Genomic DNA, 22,627 nt, shown 5'->3' with positions numbered 1-22,627 from the left:
AAAACCACTTTTCCAAATAAATATTATCTTTCTCCTTTTAAAATCTTCTATCTCATTCCTTAAAACCACTCAGCTGGCAATCACATTGTCTTACATTAAAATAACTCCCATTTTTTGCCAGAACTCAGATGTTTCACACATATTTTATCTAATCCTCACAATTCTGCAAAACTGGGTTTATCTCCATAGATGAGGAAACTGATGCTTACAGAGGATGTCCAGGGTTATGCAACTAGTAAGAAATAAAACCAGGATTTAAACCCAGATCTGTCTTACTTCAGAACCTTCACTTTTTTTTTTTTTTTTTTTTTTTTTTTTGAGATGGAATTTCGCTCTTGTCACCCAGGTTGGAGTGCAATGGCGCGATCTTAGCTCACTGCAGCCTCTGCCTCCCGGTTCAAGCGATTCTCCTGTTTCAGTCTCCTGAGTAGCTGAGATTACAACTGCCAGCCATCACGCCCAGCTAATTTTTGTATTTTTAGTAGAGATGGGATTTCACCATGTTGGCCAGGCTGGTCATGAACTCCTGACCTCTGGTGATCCACCTGCCTTGGCCTCCCAAAGTGCTGGGATTACAGGGGTGAGCCACTGCACCAGGCCTAGAACCTTCACTATTAAACCACTATACAATACTGCCACTTACATAAAAGTACTACACTAATAATTATCAGTCACTATCTCTGTGATCTTGAGCAAGTTACTTCTTTATTTATTATTTGTTTTTTAGGGACAGAGTCTCACTCTGTAACCCAGGCTGGCGTGCAGTGGCACAATCATAGCACACCGCAGCCTTGAACTCCTGGGCTCCAGTGATCCTCCTGCCTCAGCCTCCTGAGTAGTTAGGACTACAGGTGTGTACCACCACACCTGGCTCTTTATTTCTTCACCTTCCATATTTAAAAGCCTGCCACTAGGAGGAGACAAATAAATTAAAAGTTGTTCAATCTGTTCTTCCTTTAGAATACTTTTTAATTTTTTTTAGAGATAGGGTCTCACTCAGTCACCCAGGCTGGAGTGCAGTCGCACCATCACGGCTCACTGCAGCCTTGACCTCCTGAGCTCACGCGATCCTTCTACCTCAGCCTCCCAAGTAGCTGGGACTACAGGCATGCACCACCATGCCCGGATCATTTTTTTAAATTACTTTTTGTAGATATGGAATCTCACTATGTTGCTCAAGTTGGTCTTGAACTGCTGGGCTCAAGTGATCCTTCCACCTCATTCTCCCAAAGTAGTGAGATTATAGGCGTGAGCCACTGTGCCTGGCTGAGCAAGTTATGTAATCTTTCCGGGCCTTAGTCTTCCCATCCATGAAATAAAGAGGATATGCCACAGGTACTGCATCGTTGTGAATATTAAATGAGAGAATGTATGTAAAAGTGTTTTGTAAACTATAGCCATTTTTAATTACACGTACTAGGTTTATGCTCCTTCAGAGCAAATTTTTATGCCTCATATATGTGTCCCCTCAACAGTCAATAAAGGGCTTAGTAGGAATTGAACATCATCTACTTTACTAGTCTTTTGAAGGATATGAGACATCTTTTCCCTGTATAAGGAGGAAACTAGTGTCCCATTCCTGGTTAAGTATCCATAATTCAAACCTTAAATTACAACAAAGTGACAAACTCAGTACATCACCAAAGAGGAGCTTTAAACACCTATATGGCATTTAGCTGTCTGATCTTTCCTCTACCGTGCTGCATTTGGTGCCATAATGGGTTGAGAAAGAGAAAATCTCAAATGAAAAGTATCAACATATTTTGTAAGAAAACATGCCTGGAAGAAGGCAGAGCAGAAAAAAGGCATGGTTTATTAACAGAATTAACAGAAACTTTATCGTTCTGTGCACCATCTGATTTGCCATCTCCTGATCACAAAAGTATCTGTAACACTGTCTAACTCACCTTCTACTATGAAATTTGACTTACCTGAAGAAATAACATGTTTATTAAATTTCCTTAGGCATACTCATTTTTTCCCCCAGTAAGATGGACACATTTGGTAATATATCCAGGGAAGTGGCCCAATATGCTATTAAGACTGTAGACTGAGTTTGCTACCAGATAAGTACAGTGGAAGAGAACTAACTCCTGCTCTGCTGTTTACTGACATGTAATTCTTGGAAAATCACTAACGTCTCTATTAACGATAGATCTGTTTTTTAGTCTGTAAAATTGGAGCTAATATTTATTTTATCTGCTTTACTGGTTTATTGTGAAAGTCACATGAAGTAATACATGTGAAATTAATTTACAAATTATAAATATATAACCAAAAATAATTAGGCAGTCATCTACCACTTTTCCTTTGGTAAATGTCCAGTATTAGCAAAGCTGAGTTACTGATTTCTGTGGGTGTGTTCACGTAGTAGTACCAAAGATAATTTTTTTTTAAAGCTGGGTGTGGTGGCTTGCACCTGTAATCCCAGCTGAGGCAGGAGGATTGCTTGAAGCCAGCCTGAGCAACTTAACAAGACCCTGTCTGGAAAAAAGAAAAAAAGAAAAAGGAAAAGAATTTCTACTCATCTTTTTGAGAAAGGACACAATAAATGTTCTCTTGACTACAGAAGCTATGAAAGAGGTTGGCTGGTAAAGTTAATCCTGTCACAACAGATCTGTATTTCAGGAAACTTAGCTTAAGGTGGTTCAGCTATACCTTCCTAACAGTATGCAAATGGACTATCAGATCAGGATGTAGCCTGATGACCCATAAATAAGTTATATTTATACTTATTTCTTAACTAAAGAAAAACTGCACAAATCTCCAAAAGTAGACTGTAAGCTAGAAAAAAATCCAAGTTCACAAACATACAAATATGTGTGCCAATGTCAGTTTTGTTTATCATTTACGGTGAACTGTGAATACATTTTCAGCCATAAAAGTAAGAAAAAAGGAAGAAACATAATGAATACTTTTGAACAAACGTTGCCAGGGGCAGATACTTTAGACACTGCTTCTTCCTTCTATTTTTTTTCTTCCCCAGGTAGGGATGAAGTCTCCCTATGTTGCCCACGCTGGTCTTGAACTCCTGCATCAGCTCCCCAAAGTGGTGGGATTACAAGCGTGAGCCACCAACCCCTACCTAGACACTAATTATTCTGATTTCAGTATAACGAAGCTGAATTTTGCCTTGGAAATAGAAATAAACAATATAAACTGCTTGAGCACTTGAAATACTCATTTCCTATAAAACTGTAGCTCTCTTTCCTCATTTAGAACTTGAGTAACTTTTCTCAGATATTCCTCTGAACAGAATTCCCATTTTCCCAGAAGTGTACCACAAGTAGACGTAATGTTTCTTTGTATCAAAGTCATGGCTTTTTTTGCTAATTATCTAATTTCTACACCCTTTGGTTGAAAAACAATTTACTTATGGTAGCAAAATCACAGCGCTAACTTTGTCCCTGATAAAAGCCATATGAAGAAAAGAGACCTATCAAATGTTTTATACTGAATGCAATTTGTTCCAAGATTTTGGCCTTACTTTTTTTTAAAAAAAAAAATTGCGTTTGTTTGGGGACTTTTATTTTATTTTTAGAGGTAGAGTCTCTCTATGTTGTCTAGGCTGGATTTGAACTCCTGGGGTCAAGCGATCCTCCTGCCTCAACTTAGTAGCTGGGACCACAGAAAGGCACCATGGCGTCTGGCTGGGTTTGTGGGGTTTTTAAAATACCAAAGCACACTATGAAACATACTCTCTCTGTTTAGTGGTCTGATGGTGTATTGACATTGTCTTGAGAGACCTTTCATTTCAAAAATACCCAAATTACAACCAGGATAATGTTTGAGGCCAACTTTAACTTGACCTATCTTTCTCTTCAAAGAAGTTTTTCTTTATGAAATAGTAATATTCATGATCAGTGAAGGAGCATACTCACCAAGTGAACATAAGGCACAAAGTATCCAAAAAGTGCAAGTGGTATTCCAACTGCCCACACTGCATAAGCTGTCACCTTGAAGATGGCAAAATTGAAAATTTTTTTTGGAGGACTGAACTTTCTCCTGGAAAAGAGGGAGGATCCGCTACCTCCACTCTCTTTATCTTTGGTACTGGTAGCAAGAGGTCGGTAAGTAAAGCCAGCCAGAAAGAGAACAAACATGAAGATGCAGAGCACCCTCAGTGTGTGAAAGAGGCCCACGCTGTCAATCAGAACCCTTAAGAGCAAAGGCAGCAGGATTGTGAAGACACTGCTGCCAGCAGTGACAATGCCATTCACCAGTCCAAGGCGCTTCTTGAAATAGTGTCCCAAAATGACCAATGAAGGCTGGTATGCAAAGGAGCAGCCGCAGGCAAATATGATTCCATAGGTAAGGTACAGAGGCTCGATGGAACTGTATAAAGATGAAAAAGATGGAAAGCAGTTTTCAATATTGTTACTGTGTGCTTGGTAGAATAAAACCTTATAGTAAAAGTGGGTTTTTGTTCATCAACATATTTTCTACAAGTAAAAGTTAACCAAAATAGAGGGAAAAACTCAGTAAGTCAAGAATGTAGCAATAAACATATTTTAATTTAATCTGAATGTGTGAAAAATAACCATTAAGGTCGTCAGTGATTTTGTTCTGCCTCCTGTTTCTGTGGATTTCAGGTGACGCCCACAGCACTGAGTAAGAACTGTGCTCTCCACAGCTCAGAAATAAAGGTTGGTGCCAGGAAGGGTAAAATCAACAGTGATTCAATTAACAAACCAAAACCTAGTCTCAATGAAACACTTTTTTAAAAAGTTAGAATTAACTATGAAAACTAATTATTTCATGGAGTTTTTCCAGGTACTTACCAAACAAGGTAGTAAAAGAAAAGGCCGCATTTTATATTTTTTCCCCAAGGTTATGTCAGGAACATTTGCACAGAGGCGCAGTTGTGCCTGTTTTTGCTGGCCTAAGGGCTGCAGACCAACCTTCGCCCTGTGTTGCACTGTTCCCAATATTGTGCAAGAAAACAAGAAATCATATTCTGACTGCAGAAAGACTAAATTACGTGTATTCCTTTTAGTGATCTCAGTTTGTAAGCTGTAAGGCCATGCGTGTGTCAAAAGAATAATGGATTAAATAATCTTATAGTTTGACCAAATAATTGCACATTTCTTAGGAAGATAAAGGACCATATCATTATGTTCTTTGAAACAATTACGGTAAAGAACAAAAACTAGTTAAAGTTTTTTGAAAAGGCTATCAGTAGTAAAAGCAAACAATTTATTAGAAAGTAAGATAGATAAAGTTGGTTAATAATTAAATTTTGGACAATAATGCTAGTCTAGCAACATGCTGAGGTAATCATAAGGAACTCTAGAATCTGATAAAAGTAAGGCATGTTGGCAATCCTCTCTCTGAGATGCCCTTCTCCCTCTATTTATCCACAGCTAGCACCACCTTCAAATCAGGCTCAAGAGTCACTTCCAGGCTTTCCCAAATTAATCTCACCTCACTCTGATCACCCTTTACTGAATCTCCACTCTTTGTTTAGCCAACATATTAAGCAACTACTATGTACCAGATACGTTGTGGAAAAGAATATTAGAAATTTGGTCCTTGGCCAGACATGGTGGCTCACACTTGTAATCCCAACACTTTGGGTGGCCAAAGCAGGAGGATGGCTTGAACCCAGTCTGGCAACATAGCAAAACCTCATCTTTACTTAAAAAAAAAAATTAGCTGAAATTAGCTGGGTGTGATGGCATGCGCCCGTAGTCCTAGCTACTCAGGAAGCTGGGGCAGGAGGATGGCTTGAACCCAGGAATCCAGGCTGCAGTGAGCTATGATCACACCACTGCATTCTGGCCTGGGTAATAGTGAGACCCTGTCTCCAAAAAAAAAAAAAATGTGGTTCTGCCTTCAAGATACTCATAGTCTGCTTAGTGAAACAAGACATCTATCTCAAATAATAATAATATAACACAGAACAAAACAGAAATTAATACTTCATTCATTCTGTATCGGTTTTTCCACCTAAGTAGTTTTCCAGATAATTGTAACTTACGTAAAGTGCTTATTTGTTTTTATTTAACAATTTTAAAGAAAAAAATTTTAAGTCTATTGTACATTCCTCTCTGCCTTCTTCAAAGTATATATTAAAAATACTGTTCACAGCAGAATCATCAGGAATATCAGTTCCTGTATAGTTGTACCACTGTGCTGTAATGCTCTCAGCCGGAAAACCAGAGCCTCTCCCTTCTACAGAGTGAAGTATATGAGCTTTGTGATGGCATTTTCACTGCTGCTGAACTCTTTTCACTTCCAGGTTTTCCCTTCAGGAACAGATGGTTCCAGTTTGTGATGTTTGGCAGCCAAATAAGTGCAATGTAAATGAGTAAGGCTGTCGGATACCACTCATACGTGCAAAAAGGATTCACAGAAGGCACATGGGTGTGATTGACCTAAGTTGCTGGAGAAGGTTTTCCTCAGAAGGCAGAACGGGAACTAGAGGAAAAATGGACCTGCCACCCGACACTCAGAATCTATACCACATTTCCCCTTGCTCCTGTATCTTGCTCTCAAGTTTCAGTAGCCTTTGACCAGCAGGCTAAATAATGACATTTAATAGAAAATATGAGAATATTACATGTAGTAAGGGAATTTTGGTTTCAATAAATTTTGTTTCACTTAGAGGGTACAGAAAAGAGAGAGAACTGGGTCACATCAAAATATATGTCATAATTTTTATTGCTCAGTGGTCAGAAAAATTTGAAAAACATTGCTTTGTATGTGTGTTTGGTTAACAAACTAGGTAGTAGATTACATAAGCTGTCTACCTCTCAGTCCCCTCTCGACCACAGCTGGAGTTGTAATACATTTGGCAAGTAGCAGAGCCACAGGTACTGACAATAGGTACCTGTAAGCTTCCAGATCAAAGAAGCTATCTGATGAGGCATTAATAACATTAATTACATTAATAATAATGTAAATATTATATTGCTGCTAAAATAAATCATCTCATGGAATTACCTTCACAGAATCTTATTCCAATCAAAACTTTTTTAAAACAAACAATTTTAGAAGAAAAAACCCATCAAAGTATTTCAAAGATGAAAATATCTATTTTCTACNAAAAAATACCTATCAGGCACTATGTCCATTCTCTGGGTGGCAAAATAATCTGTACATCAAACCCCTGTGACATGCAGTTTACCTATTTAAAACCTGCACATGTACCCTTGAACTTAAAATGAAAGTTAAAAAAAGAGAAATCTTTGTCGTGCATGTTATCAAAAATGTTAGCTTTTGGTGAGGCATCAGGGTCTTGGTGCCTGAAGCATAAAAGGGAGTCTGGCAAAAAAGATGAGTTTTCCTGAATAAAATATTACGGTTCTTAATACTCCTACAAAATCTACAACTTCAAGTTATTGCAATCTGGCTTTCTTTTTTTTTTTTTTTTTTTGAGATGGAGTCTCGCTCTGCCGCCCAGGCTGGAGTCTAAATTAGATGGAAGAAAATACGAAAGAATGAGGCTCACTTTAGAGTTGAGGAAGGGATGTGTGTTGGGGGGTGGGGAGCGGCAATGAGTAAAACCAAGGATTCTGTTGATTAAATATTTAAAATAAAAGTCAAATGTAAATTTGACTTATTTTTCCTTAATGACCACATTCATGCTTTTCAACGAAAGCAGCATGAAGACACTAGGGACAGGAAAGAGGCAGGAAATGAAGATAAACCACTAAAGTAGAGACAAAGGATAGAAATGATCTTAAGAGGTTTTCTTCTTAAGCAGCTCCTGTTAGCCAGAGCCACATATTAAATCAGTGTTTCTCTAACTGAGGATTATTCTACCAACAAGCAAGGGACTTACAAGGAGAACCAAAGCTGCAGGGAGAGGTGTTCCATGCAGTTACGTGCCCATCTGCTCCTTATGGTTAGTCCCTCTTCAGTGCACTGCATCTTTTCTTCTAATACAGGAGTCCCCAATCTTTTTGGCACCAGAGACCAGTTTCAGGAAGAATGTTTCCATGGATGGGGCCGGGGGAGGGTGGTTAGGGATGATTCAAGTGCATTACATTTATTGTGCACTTTATTTCTATTATTATCACATTGTAATATATAATGAAATAATGATACAACTCATCATAATGTAGAATCAGTGGGAGCCCTGGGCTTGTTTTCCTGAAACTAGACGGTAACATCTGGGTGTTACGGAAGAAAGTGACAGATCATCAGGCATTTAGATTCTCATAAGGGGAGTGCAACCTAGATCCCTCATATGGACAGTTCACAATAGGGTTTGCACTCCTAGGAGAATTTAATGCTGCCGCTGATCTGACAGCAGGTGGAGCTCAGGGGGTAATGCAAGTAATAGGAAGCAGCTATAAATAAAGAGGAAGCTTTGCTTGCTCACCCACAGCTCACCTCCTGCTGTGCAGCCCAGTTCCTAACAGGCCATGGACCCATAACAGTCTGTGGCACAGGGGCTGGGGATCCCTATTCTAATAGATACAGGAGAAGTACACTGACATTAAGTTTTATTTTAAGGTACATTGGACCACTTCATTTTGCCATGATATTTTAAAATTTTAGCATGTTCTTTATTTAAAGGACAGACAGGAATTCTCTATCTGGGTTGGAATAAATGGCAAGGTTTTGGTCTCATTAATAAAAATATTTCATATCAAGCCTATGAACAGCTACTTTAAAACACCACGTATTGTAACCCATGGGCTTCAGACTGAACCGACCTTAAACTAAGGCCGCTATTTTAGATAACTTATTGTTCTAACTTGAGTGCCATTGGGATTTTATGTGAATAGAAGAAAAGATAAGGAGAAACATTTTTCCATGCACCAGGAAACACACATATCCTGATTGATGTCTAAGTCTTAGGCATTATAAGAAAAAAAAGCATTCAAATTCTCAGGCTCTGATTTGCTGCTATGGATAACAGTTTGTTTTATAAGTCATACTGCTTAAAGTTTTAAGAAATGAAAAGGAGGAGCTTTGCTTGTAAATAACAGAGTTTCTTAAATTAAAACTTTAAGGTATTTAACAGTTTTTAAAAAGCAACATGAAAAAACCAAGTCCTTACCTGACAAAAGAACTGGACATGAGCCCAACAAATCCAACAGCAGCACCCATGACAGCTGTTTTCCGACAACCAAATAGGTCTGTGAAGACGCTGACTATTGGGCAGCAAAAGAAAATCATCCCCATGGAGAGAGAACCTACCCATGCTGTAAAAGAGGGGAAAGGGTGGGAGGAATTATGACATGGTAAGTTATACTTGTACTTATTCCATTGATATAATACACATTTAGGAAAATTTTATTTTTAGTTTTTTTTTTTTTTTTTTTGAGTATAGCGCCTAAGCTTAGTTCTTTTGCCATGGAAATTGACTCATACACTAGTAGAATATTTGCTGACCTGGATAATAGTTACTGGGTATTTATTTTATAATTATTTATAAAACCATACATATGTTTAATCTTCTTTTCTGAAGGTACGTCATATTTCACAATAAAAAAATTGAGAATCAGAAGTCAGATTCCATAAAACCCAAAAAATGAAAACCAAAAGAAAAAAAGAAATATTAAATACAAATAATTATAATTATGTGCCAAAGAAATGAGTGATCTGACTTCGCCGAGGAAATCAAGTCTGTAAGTCCTCCTAAAAAAGCAAAATAAACTAATGGAACCTAAGTGAAAATGAGCTGTGGAAAAAACGGACATGAGTCATATTCCCAGCTCTACAACTACAACATATCCTTGGTCAAGTTACTTCCCCTCTGAATGAGTTTTCTTATCTTGAAAATGGATCAAACAACTACCTTTCTAGAATTATTAAAGATTAGAGAAAGTGCACATAAACCTCAGTATCTGGCACATAAGCACTTAATAATTTAGAGTTTTAACAATGATGATGACAACAAATTGTCTGTCTTGGTAGATGACCCTGAAGCTCTGCGAAGCTCTGGAAGTCTCCCAGTATATTACTCTATTTTCTTAGCAAAGGAAGTTAAGCCCTATGCAATTGATCATCATTTCTAGTAATGAATTTCATATTAAGTCCAAATGAAACTTTATCATACTAATAATTTAATTTTTTGCTTTTTTTTTTTTTTGAGAAATGATCTCGCTCCATTGCCCATGCTGGAGTACAGTGGTGCGATCTCAGCTCACTGTGATCTCGACAGCCCAGGCTCAAGCAAATTTCCCACCTCAACCTTCCAAGTAGCTGGAACCACAGGTGTGCAGCACCATGCCTGGCTAATTTTTGTATTTTTTGTAGAAATGAGGTTTTGCCAGGTTGCCCAGGCTGGTCTTGAACTCCTGGGCTTAAGCAATCACCCACCTTGAGCCCAGAAATTTTTTGCCTTCTTACATTTTAAATTATTATGAAAATTATATGCATTTTAGTCAGTCGTATTTCTTTTTTGTGTGTTTCTTTTGTAGAGACAGGGTCTCACTTTGTTACTCAAGCTGGTCTTGAACTCCTGGCTTCCAGCAATCCTCCCACCTCGGCCTCTAAAGTGCTGGGTTGCAGGCGTGAGCCATGGTCCAGTCAGTCAGCCATATTTCTATTATCTGTCTTCCCTCACCAGAAAGAAGACTAATCTTAAAACACAATGAAGAGACTGTGTAAACACTGTCATCTTGACTTAGATGGTGGTGATAGGGATTCAAAAGTAGACGGTAGGAAGGAGCTGATTGGCCAAATATATTAGCACAATCCAACCAAGACGTTTAGAGCCTTACAGTATGGGGAACTTGAAACAGGTTAAATTTTCTTTTTTTAATGAGACAGGGTCTTGCTGTGTCACCCAGGCTGGAGTGTGGTGATGCAATCTTGGCTCACTGCAACCTCTGCCTTCTGGGCTCAAGCCATCCTCCCACCTAAGCCTCTTCAGTAGCTAGGACTACAGGTGTGTGCTACCATACCAGTTAATTTTTGTATCTTTTGTAGAGACAAGGTTTCACCATGTTGCCCAGGCTGGTCTCAAACTCCTGGGCTTAAGCGGTTGGCCCACTTTGGCCTCCCAAATTGCTGGCATTACAGGCATGAGCCACCATACCCAGCCTAGTAAGAATTTTTTAGTCTACTATCTTATACAAAATTTTACTAATCTCTAATAATTTAATTTCATTCAAAAAAGTTCAGACATCTGTGGTGTTTAAGAAACAATCTAGGCTGGGTGCAGTGGCTCACATCTGTAATCCTAGCACTTTGGGAGGCTGAGGTAGGTTGATCACCTGAGGTCAGGAGTTCCAGACAAGGCTGGCCAACATGGTGAAACCCTGTCTGTACTAAAATACAAAAATTAGCCAGGCGTGGTAGCAGGTGCCTGTAGTCCCAGCTACTCAGGGGACTGAAATGGGAGAATCACCTGAACCCGGGAGATGGTGGTTGCAGTGAGCCGAGATCGTGCGACTGCACACTGCAGCCTGGGCAGCTGAGAGAGAAAGAAAAGGAAGGAAGGGAGGGAGGGAGGGAGGGAAAGGAAGGAAGGAGGAAGAAGGAAGGAAGGAAGGAGGAAGAAGGAGGGGGAGGGAGGGAGGGGAGGGAGGGAGGGAGGGAGGAAGGAAGAAGGAAGGAGGGGGAAGGAAGGGGAAAAAGAGAGAGAGAGAAGAAAGAAGAAGAAAGAAGAAAGAAAGAAAGAAGAAAGAAAGAAAGAAAGAAAGAAAGGAAAGAAAGACAGACCAGACAGAAAGAAAGAAAGAAAGAAAGAAAGAAGAGAGAAAGAAAAAGAGGAAACAGAAAGGAAGAAGAAGGAAGGAAGGAAGAAGGAAGGAAGGAAGGAAGGAGGAAAGAGAAAGAAGAAGAAGAAAAGAAAGAATCTAATATAAATACTAGGTAGGCCAGAAGAAAACATCCTAACATCTACTTTTATTTTTTATTTAATTTTTTTTTTATAGCAAACATTGCCTGACAACTAACATCTACTTTTAGATAAAAGCACTTTTATAATTAAGTAAGGGGCTAACACTAAATATTAGACCACATCAAGAAACCCAAGAGCATATCCTTATATTGCATATACTGCTCATATGAGTGAAGATTTTTCAAGAAAAAATACCTTGGCCGAGCACGGTGGCTCAAGCCTGTAATTCCAGCACTTTGGGAGGTCAAGGCAGGCAGATCACCTGAGGTCAGGATCAAGACCAGCCTGGCCAACATGGAGAAACCTCGTCTCTACTAAAAATACAAAAATTAGCTGGCCTTGTTGGCTCATGCTTGTAATCCCAGCTATTCAGGAGGCTGAGGCACAAGAATTGCTTGAACCTGGGAGGTGGAGGCTACGGTGAGTCAAGGTCCTCCTACTGTACTCCAACCTGGGGGACAGAGTGAGATTCTGTCTCAAAAAAACAAAACAAAACAAAAAAACCTTGCATAAGTTTTTGTGAATTACTGTGGATTTCAATCTACTGTTATACCAATATTAAAAATTACAGACTTATGTGTTTACTGAATAAGCACTAAAGGATATAATCAAATACAGTTTCTTGTCTTGACTGTCTTCTTAAAATTTATTTAGTGGGGAAAAATTTTCCTTTGCCACTAGACCACTTCAGCAGGCCCATTTGATTGTTTTGGTCAGTGTTAAATAAAGGAAAGCTTATGGTCACTTTAGGTAACAAACCAATCTCCACTAGGTAATCAAATGTTTTCCCCAGCCCCAGGGAACCTGGGAAGGGATTGAATCAGCTGCTTCTCTTCTCTTCCACAACTTTCACCATCACTAGCTGTGGGATCTTTCCAAAGTAGGCATGGGAGACAGGGAGGCTGGGGAAGGAAGGCAAAGAGATGCCAACATGGGCCTTCCTGCCAAAACACCTGTCTGCTGATGTTTGAAGCTAACTCTTTTTTCTCAGATGCACTTTCATGGGTTATTCAGAGTCTCACCTCTGGTCATAGCTCCACTTACTTGGATAATTCATTCTTCTCCTGGCTTTTTGGCTGTCATTCAAAAGACTCACCACTGGAACCTCACTGCCCTTTCAGGCATCTATTCGGACAGGAGTCCAACTCCAAGCTATCCCTCTCCTCCACTAGGCCCACCTCTAATCTGCAGGAAATACATTTCCTTTGCCCTGACAAAGGCTGGAGTGTAGGCAAATTCAACACAGCCACCATTATAGTATAGTTCTTTCTGTGGGAACAGTAAGCCAGCCACAGTTCTCTCCTTGTTGGGTATCTCAGAGAGTCAGACCCTGGTCCTCTGTTCCCCGCAACTGGGGGGAATCCTTTAAATCTCTGAAGTCGTCCCTCTCAAGCCCCTCTCACTCGATACCAAGTGAGAGAACAATGGGAGATACCAAGTAAGAGAACAAGTGAGAGTAACCTCCACTTACACCATGGTGGAGGGGACACAGCACCGTTTTCTCAGGAGTCCTCATAAAATGCTATTCCTGACCCATAGTATCCTTCTTAATGGGTTTTAGAGCCTTTAACTGGTTTGAAAACCTACTTTAAAAAGCCACATAAAATATCTCACTTTTGAAATTCACTCTATTGTACTGTAGTGCCTACACTGAAATTCTAATAGATTTTGCTACAATAATAATTGGCAATAGATGAAGTTGGGTCTGTCTTCTGATCAAATTCAAGAATAAATTAATTATCGGATTAGTTATTACCTGCTATTGCACACTCACAATATTTCTAGTTTTTGTCAAGTTTTAACATGGCATCTAAATAATCCAAAGTCTTATGACCTATGATATATATGTCACAAAAATAAAATAGACTGTTGTTCTCTTTCACCCCTTCCAAGTCTGACTATTACCACTATTATAATAATAAAGACTCAGTAGAGCTAGCTGTTGTACTGATAATATATTTGTTGCGCTCAGAAGATTATTTCATTTAATCTCCAGAATTCTATAAGGTAGTACTTCTATTAAGTTCGTTTAACAATTGGGAAACTGAAGTACATAGTTACTGTAATATATCCAGCATGGTAAAATTTTTATCTTAAAAATGCAAACAGCCAGGTGTGGTGGTTCATGCCTGTAATCCCAGCACTTTGGGAGCCCAAGGCCGGTGGATCACCTGAGGTCAGGAGTTCAAACCAGCCTGGCCAATGGCCAACAGGGTAAAACCTCGTCTCTACTGAAAGTACAAAAATTAGCTGGGTGTGGTGGCAGGTGCCTGTAATCCCAGCTATTTGGGAGGCTGAGTAACGAGAATCGCTTGAACCTGGGAGGTGAAGGTTGCAGTGAGCTAAGATTGCGCCACTGCACTCCAGCCTGGGCAACAGAGTAAGACTCCGTCTCAGGGAAAAAAAAAAAGCATTAAACCAGACCAGGAACAGTGGCATATAAGTATAATCCCAGCACTTTGGGAGGCTGAGGTAGGAGGATTACTTGAAGCCAGGAGTTCAAGCCCAGTGTGGGCAACAAAGCAAGAACCCATCTCTACAAAAAAAAAATACTTTAGAAACTAGCTGGGCATGGCAGCAAACAACAGTAGTCCCAGCTACTCGGGAGGCTGGGACTCCTGGGAGGCAGGGAGGCAGGAGACTCCCTGGAGCCCAGGAGTTTGAGGCTGCAGTAAGGTATGATGGTGCCACTGCACTCCAGCCTGGGCAACAGAGCAAGACCTTCTCTCTCAATAAATAAATAAATAAATAAATAAATAAATAAATAAATAAATAAATAGCAATCGAGCCCTACTCCCTCTATGTTCTTCTACAAAACACCCAGACAGGACTTCCGAATTGTGCCCCCAAGGATCCCTCCTCGAAAGTTGACAGTCGATTTGCAGACCAAAGCATGCCCCCACAGAACTATCCACAGGGTCATCTCAGAGCTCATGCCCACTAGGAGGGCATGTTGAAAGCACGCCCACTTGGCCACTTTTACAACCTACTTCTGCCCAAGAAGGTGCCAGCTCGGATACCTGCCCAGGAGCAGAGGGACCCTTGCCCTTGCTCATTTCCTCCCCTACCTTATAAAAATGCCCACTTTTTGCTCCAAAGGTGAAGTGGCACACTTAGGCAGGAGGCTTTGTCCCTCTTCCTCTAAGCTAGTTTTGAAACAAATACACTTCTTTGTATCAGAACTTGCTCTTGTTAATTGGACTCTACATGCAGTGACCAACTAACCTGCTTTTCAATTACACTATTAAAATGTTAGTGTTCTTTAATGTTCTAGGTTCTATCCTAGGCTGTCGGGAATATAAAAACAAATAAGAGATTTCTCTACCTTCCAAAAATGTTCAGTCTAGTAATAACATATGCAAAAGTGGTCTGATCAGAACACCAGATAGAATGTCCTGTGTCTTAAGAGACATAGATGCCAAAAATGTATAAGATGTGCTTGTATAACTCTTATTTGAATATGTGTGTATGTTTGACATCAGAGAGACACATCCAAGAAGACATGTTAAGAAATCTTTTTACAGAAAAATACCAGGAAGCTTTTCAATTTCCCTGTCTAGATCCTATTTGTTTGCTACTCCATTCTGAGAAAAAATCCCAAGGCTCTAAATGTATGACAAAAGCAGGATGCAAATCACTCAAAGTGGTTAGGTTTGATATTTAAGAAGATTTTCCTGCATGCCAAATAAAGCAAAGGTGTTGTAATTATGCAGATGTAAATGACTGCAAGGGCAACGTGTTTACAAATGAAAATACCCAAAGGGAAGATTTACTGTAGTTAAAGGTTGATAAATAGTTTTTTGCCCTTTGGTAGTTCCATCCTGCATTTCCACTCCATCTTGGCCTCTTTCAAGATATCTATGCTCTGTAATAATCAATATTGGTCTAATAGCCTTAAATTATATAAAATAATTGTATGCAAAACTGAGATTAAAATGCAATATGTTAATATTATTGAGCAGAGTCCCAGTAACTCCTGGAGCATGAAACTATCTGGCAGCTACACAAAAACTCAGGAATGGGTAGACTGTACTCTTGCTTTGACCATTTTATTGCCATCCTAAAGGTTATTTGGTAGTTATATTGCACTTAGGAGTGGCTTTAAAAATATTTGCTAATCGGCTGGGCACAGTGGCTCACACTTGTAATCCCAGCACTTTGGGAGGCCGAGGTGGGCAGATCACGAGGTCAGAAGATCGCGATCATCCTCACTAACACAGTGAAACTCTGTCTCTACTAAACCCCGTCTCTACTAAAAATACAAATCTATCTATCTATATATATTAGCTGGGCGTGGTGGCGGGCACCTGTAGTCCCAGCTAATTGGGAGGCTGAGGCAAGAAAATGGCGTGAATCCGGGAGGCAGAGCTTGCAGTGAGCCCAGATCGCACCACTGCACTCCAGCCTGGGTGACACAGTGAGACTCCATCGAAAAAAAAAAAGAAGTTGCTAATCAACTTCTGTTTATGGCATTGGAATAAAGTGGTCATGCAAACCCTACTACAGATAACTATTATTAAATCTGAGCTAAACAAAACTAAACATACTGGAAAATATCTTAAAAACTGATAGAAATTGGGGGAGAGTTTGAAAAGCTACAGTTGCAAGAAGAATTACAAAGTTGTGGGCTTTCTAGAGGGCCAATAAAATGTGCAGATGCTCAGTAGACTGAACAGAAGTCAGAATAAAGAAAGGCAGCATCTGAAAATTGTAAGAACTAAGCAGAGATATCAGCTGCCGCACACCAAAGTGAGACAGGATTTGCAATGTGAGCAAGCTATCTGCTAGGAACAAAAACTCAATAATCCTTGGATTAACACAGTAGAATCAGAGTTATTCCAAAAGATTATCTACACGTTCAAGTTTCAACCAAAATTATGAGGCATGCAAACAAACAGGCAATCAAAAAAATAGACTGTGAATGGGCTCAGCTGTTGTATTTAGCAAACAAAGATTTCAAAGTTTCTATTATAAATATGTTAGATGAATTAGAAAATAATATTTTTCAAAGAATTTAAGATAAGAAGTGATCTTACTTAGTGAAGAGATAGGGAATCTCAACAACAAAATGTAAACTATAAAAAAAAGAGAAAATTCTAGAGATGAAAAGTATGTATCTAAAGATTGGGTAATTTCTGTTTTCAAAGTTCCCAGACCTTTCTTATCTTTCATCTCCAATCTGCTAAGTGAACCTATTGAATGTATTTTCCAGTCATACTTTTGAAGTATATTGGTATCTTTCCTCTGTAATAACTCAATATTGGTCTAATAGCCTAAATTATATAATAATAATATGCAAAACTGATATTAAAATGCAAAATATTATTTACCAAAGTCCCAATAATTCCTGGGGCATGAAGCTGTCTGGAAACTATACAAGAATTCAGGAGTGGATAGACTGTACTCTTGCCTTGACCATTTTATTGCCATCCTAAAGGTTATTCGGTAGTTATATTTTACTTGAGAGTGGCTTTTAAAATATTTGTTAATCAACCTATGTTTATGGCATTGGAATAAAGTGGTCACACAAACCCTACTACAGATAACTACTGAATGCATTTTTCAGTCACACTTTTAAAGGATGAAGTACTGGAGATAGAAAATACCCAATCTAAAGACAGCTAGCCTTTTCTCACATTGCAAATCCTGTCTCATTGTAAGAGAATAATATTAAACAAAATTAACTAAGTCTTAGAGACCTATGGATCTCTAGGAAAAAAATGTGAGTCTTTCTGAAGAAATGATGGGGCTGGACACAGTGGCTCATACTTATATATTTTGGGAGGCCAAGGCCGGAGGATCACTTGAGCCCAGATACTCAAGACCAGCCTGAGCAAAATAGTGAGACCTCATCTTTACAGGAAAAAAAAAAAGCTAGGTGTGATGATAGCATGCACCACCTGTGGTCCCAACTACTCTGGAAGCCAAGGGGAGGATCACTTGAGCCTGGGAGGTTGAGGCTTCAGTGAGCTACGATTGTGCCGCTGCACTCCAGCCTGGATGACAGAGGAAGACACTGTAAAAAGCAAACAAATAAAAAGAAATAACAGCCCAAAATAAAATTGCAAATTGTGTGAAAACTTTAACGTGTAGATCCAAGAAGTTCAAAGACCACCCCCAGCAGGATAAACACTAAGAAAACAATTCCTAAGCTCATCAGAGTCAAACTGCTGAATGCCAAAAAGAAAATTCTGAAAGCAGAGAAAAATAATATATTATATCTAGAGAGAACAATTATATCATTAACAGGTGGCCCCTTGTAAATAATAAGGGACAGAAGACATTGGAACTTTCATATTGATAGTGCTGAAAGTGAGGGAAAATAACCAATAATTCTATATCCAGCCTTTTGAAGTAGCCTTCAAAAATGAAAGCAAAATAAAGATTTTTTAAATGGAGAGAATTTGTCACTAGGAAATTTACACTACAAGAATGTTAAATAAAGTTCTTCAGGCTGAAGGGAAATGACACTACTGGCAACTTGGGTCCAAAGGAAGGATTAACACACACACACGCACTTTTCCTCATAATTTGTTTACGAGGATAACTTTAAATTACTGTTTAAACAAAAACTGTAACACTATATGCAGATGTTATAATAAATAAATAAGTGAAAATAACAGCATTAAAGATGGATGTAAATAGGTAAATACTGTAATAAGGCTCCTGTATTTTACCTGAATTCTGTATTAACTTAAAATAGATTCGGATGACTTAAAGATGCATATTGTAATACTCAAAGAAAGCACTAAAAAATTATGCACAGAGATACAGCTAGAAAGCCAATCAATTAATTAAAATTGATTACTAAAAATTATTTGATTAATGCAAAGGCAGGCAGAAAAGAAAGAACAGAAGAACAACAGGTAGATGAGACAAATAGAAAACAAATAGCAAAATGGCAGACCTAAATGATATGGCCATATCAATTATTATATTAAATACAAATTGACCTAAATGTCATTAAATTTAAAAAGACCTAAATTGATATGGCCATATCATTTTTTTCTTTTGAGATGGAGTCTTGCTCTGTCACCCAAGCTGGAGTGCAGTGGTGCAATCTCAGCTCACTGCAACCTCCACCTCCTGGGTTCAAGTGATTCTCCTGCCTCGGCCTCTTGAGTAGCTGGGATTACAGGCACATGCCACTGCACCCAGCTAATTTTTGTATTTTTAATAGAGATTGGATTTCACCATGTTGGCCAGGCTGGTCTCAAACTCCTGACCTCAAGTAATCCACCCACCTCGGCTTCCCAAAGTGCTGGGACTAGAGGCATGAACCACCGTGCCTGGCCTCAATTTTTACATTAAATAAAAATAGACTAAAGACTCTAATCAAATGGCAAAGATTGTCTGACTGGATAAAGACACAAGAACTAATTATATTCTGTTTAGAGATATATTTTAAATTCAAAGGCAAATAAGTTAAAAATAAAAAGATGGAAAAAGATATCACATGTGAACAGTAGGCCTAAAAGCCTAAGGTGGCTATACTAATATTAGACAAGACAGACTTTGAGACAAGAAATATTACTAGAAATGAAGAGGAATACTTCACAGTGGTAAAAGTGTCAAGGCATCAGGAAACTATAAGAATTATAAATGTAATATACCTAATAACAGAGCTTTAAAAATATAGGAAGCAATGAAATTTGATCCCTACCTTACACCATATAAAACATCACCTCAAAATGGATCATAGAACTTAAATGTAAAACTGAAAACCATAAAACTTCTAGAAGAAAATATTGGAATCCAGGCGTGATGGCTCACAACTGTAATCTCAGTCTCAGGGCTCATCCAGGATCCCTGAAGGGTGAGTAAATGCGGATCTAAACTCTTTCACTTCCATTTCCAAGGCTTCTTGTCCTCAGACTTTGTGCTGAAGGCGGATGAAGCACCAAACCTCTGGTGAGCCAATTAAGAGTGACTGGTGCAGATACAGAAGACAGGATGCCAGAGAGGACCCCAACACCCACCCTTCACCCCATTGCTCTCAAGGGTTGGGAGTGTCAACCTCGTTCTAATCCAGTTTTTTCTACCACACTTTCCTTCTTTTTGGGGGGTCTGTCATGGCACCTATCTCTTCTTTTACAATGTTAAGAGTGTTGCTGCAAACTACAGAGATATTACTGGGTAGAATGAGCATTTGGCCCAGCCATCAGATAAGCAATTCAGAACAATGCAGTTTCCATCTGTTCTTAGAGGCAAGGAGGATATAGGGATTAGAAGTGTCTTTTTTTTTCCCCTGTTGAAGGAACTCATTTGCATACAGCAAGCAGTTTTTCCCCCAGGCACTTCCCCCTTCTTGTACTTAAGCTGTTCTTTTGTCTTTTCTCCACAACATCAGGAGTTAAACACAGCCCTGTGAATACAGGGAGCTTTTCTATGCAAGGGTTTTCTTTTGTCCTTTTGGAAGGTATCTTACTAGGCCAGGACCCAAATTCATGGGACTCCCTAACTTAATGAGTCCGTGCACCCTCCTGAGGCACCTTTTTGTCCCAAACTCAATTTCAAGCTTCAGGTTGAAGCCCTAGAAATAAAAACTGGATCTGAGGGATCGAGAAGCAGATGGCAATGAAAGTCAAGGGACACAGCACTGTGAGTAGGACTAATTCCTGCCAATTAAACCCCTGCTTCATGGAAGGAGGTCATGCTTTTATCTATGGCATAGATGAGGTCTAGGAAACTCAAAGATTACTGACAGCAGGGAGGATAGGCAGTGCGTAGCTGAGTACAGATAATTCCTACCCTCTAGGCCTCCCTGTTCCACATGGGTGAAAGTCGTGTTGGCACCCATGGGCAGCACCTGCCGAGGTCACCAGGACTCAGAGATACAAAGATGGAAGAAAGAAAGGGGACACCTTTTCTTTCTCCTCCTCATGTACCCTAGGTATATGCTGGGAGGAGAAAGGAACTAAAAGATGCCTTTTCCCCCTCTTTCCAGATGGGTAACCAGCCATCTTCAGTCTGTACTTCTTTTGAATGCATCCTGAATCACTGGGACTCCTTTGAATAAATGTCTTCTTTTTCATCTTCTGTCTTCTCTTCATGGATGGATAATTGGGTCCCTGTACCACAGGATACTGCCCTTGGATGCATCCCCCAAACTGTGAAAAGTTTAATTTCCCCAAACCTTAAACTACTTGGCTTAAAATTGAACTGGGAAGGGAACCCAGAAGCCCGACATGCCAGGAAAAGAGTAAAAGTTCTTACCATTCAGACTTCTGGCCTCTTTCTCCCTGTGCAAACCAGTAAAAGGAAGGATAAAAATCACTGTTTACTCTTCTGTAAAGTTTTAATTAATGGAAAAAAGGATTTGTGAGGCTAATCTTAAGCTGTAGCCAATCTGGTATGCTTTGTGCATCTTTCTGTATAGTTCTGTCATAAGGAGTAAGACAGGATAGAACACGGATCTAGGACGCCATAAGCCCACTGTTCAAGCCAGCCCTGCAAACTGGTCAGTTACAAACTTGGCTACAGGTCTCTGAAGGAAAAATACTGAATAAGGTCTCCATCTTGTTTTATGCCCTTGGGAGCTTGACCTTGTAACCACATGGCAGTACTTTCTTTTGGTCTCTGCCATTTTCCAACGGCAGCCCAGGTTCCATCCTGGCTTAGGGAATGAGTACTTTCTGGCTAACATCTGTGTGACTTTTATCATTTGTTGATTCTCTTTCCCTCCATGAACAACTTCTAGCTTCCTTTCTGAAATCTTCCTTTCTCTGAGTTATCTTAAAAGATTCTAGATTTTGTAAAAACTGCTTACCACCTCTTTGAAAATACCTTGTATACAGGTGGTTAAGTCACAACCTTACTTAAGTCTTGTTGGTTTCACCTGTCAGGTTACTTTTGAAAAAGTTCAAAAGTCAGAAATATTGGCCACTTGGTGAGGCTAAAGTTGGGTAACAAGGGATTTAAAATGATTTTTTTTTTCTTTTCAGACAGAGTCTCACTCTGTCGCCCAGGCTAGAGTGCAGTGGCACGATCTCGGCTCACTGCAAGCTCCACCTCCTGGGTTCACGCCATTCTCCTGCCTCAGCCTTCCGAGTAGCTGGGACTACAGGCGCCCGCCACCACGCCCAGCTAATTTTTTGTATTTTTAGTAGAGACGGGGTTTCACCATGTTAGCCAGGATGGTCTCAATCTCCTGACCTCATGATCCACCTGCCTCGGCCTCCCAAAGTGCTGGGATTACAGGTGGATTTTTTAAAATAAGAGCACTGTGGTCAAAAGTCAGTTTAATTAAAAGTGGATATCCAAGCTATAGGCGTATTTAAAAGGCCTTTATGTTTTTCTCTTCTTACATCTTGTTTTGCTGGAAAAAGATTTTCTTTCTCAGTCAACTGAATTACTTTTCTCCATTTTTGTGTTGCCACTCTTAATGCATGCATGAGAGGCCCTAAGATAACTTCTGATAGCCTGGGACTCCCTGGAAAAAATGGAAGAGGCACCACTGACCCCGTTTTAGAAAAAAAACTCTGTTTTCCTCATGAAACTCCAATAATTAAAAGCAGATAAATTCATCTCAAAATCTGTTTTTGTCTTCCAGCTATAACTGTTTATTAGGCTCTAGAAACTGCATGCTTTCCTAGTCCTGCTCTTGAAGGGCTCTATCCTGAGGTCAGTAATCTAATTAGGAGATTGGCCAATGAAAAATCTTACAACTACTGGATCCTCTGTCTGTGTAGTTATATATGTGTAACATATGCGATGTTTGTATAAAAAAGAACTCTAATTAATTGGCTTAGAGAAAAATAAGCACTTAGCTCAAATATTTTTTGAAGGAAAAATAAAAGCTGTAATACCTTTTAGTTCACA

The 22,627-nt window shown here is 39.4% G+C and overlaps 1 protein-coding gene across 1 annotated transcript in view; it reads right to left on the bottom strand.

The window, feature by feature from the left end:
• The window catches only part of SLC16A10 (solute carrier family 16 member 10), a 142,304-nt gene that overhangs the window by 44,048 nt on the left and 75,629 nt on the right, over positions 1–22,627 (bottom strand). The window contains exons 2-3 of the mRNA XM_017847101.1: positions 9,014–9,158; positions 3,882–4,335 (exon numbers count right to left, since the gene is read on the bottom strand). Of these exons, the coding sequence (XP_017702590.1) occupies positions 3,882–4,335; positions 9,014–9,158 (599 nt within the window). The remainder of the gene's footprint in view (positions 1–3,881; positions 4,336–9,013; positions 9,159–22,627) is intronic.

Source organism: Rhinopithecus bieti, unplaced genomic scaffold (genome assembly GCF_001698545.2).
Source record: "Rhinopithecus bieti isolate Rb0 unplaced genomic scaffold, ASM169854v2 scaffold_26504, whole genome shotgun sequence".
Lineage (NCBI taxonomy): Eukaryota > Metazoa > Chordata > Mammalia > Primates > Cercopithecidae > Rhinopithecus > Rhinopithecus bieti.
The sequence above is the reverse complement of the archived record's forward strand: the minus strand, read 5'-3'. Positions and strand labels throughout refer to the sequence as shown.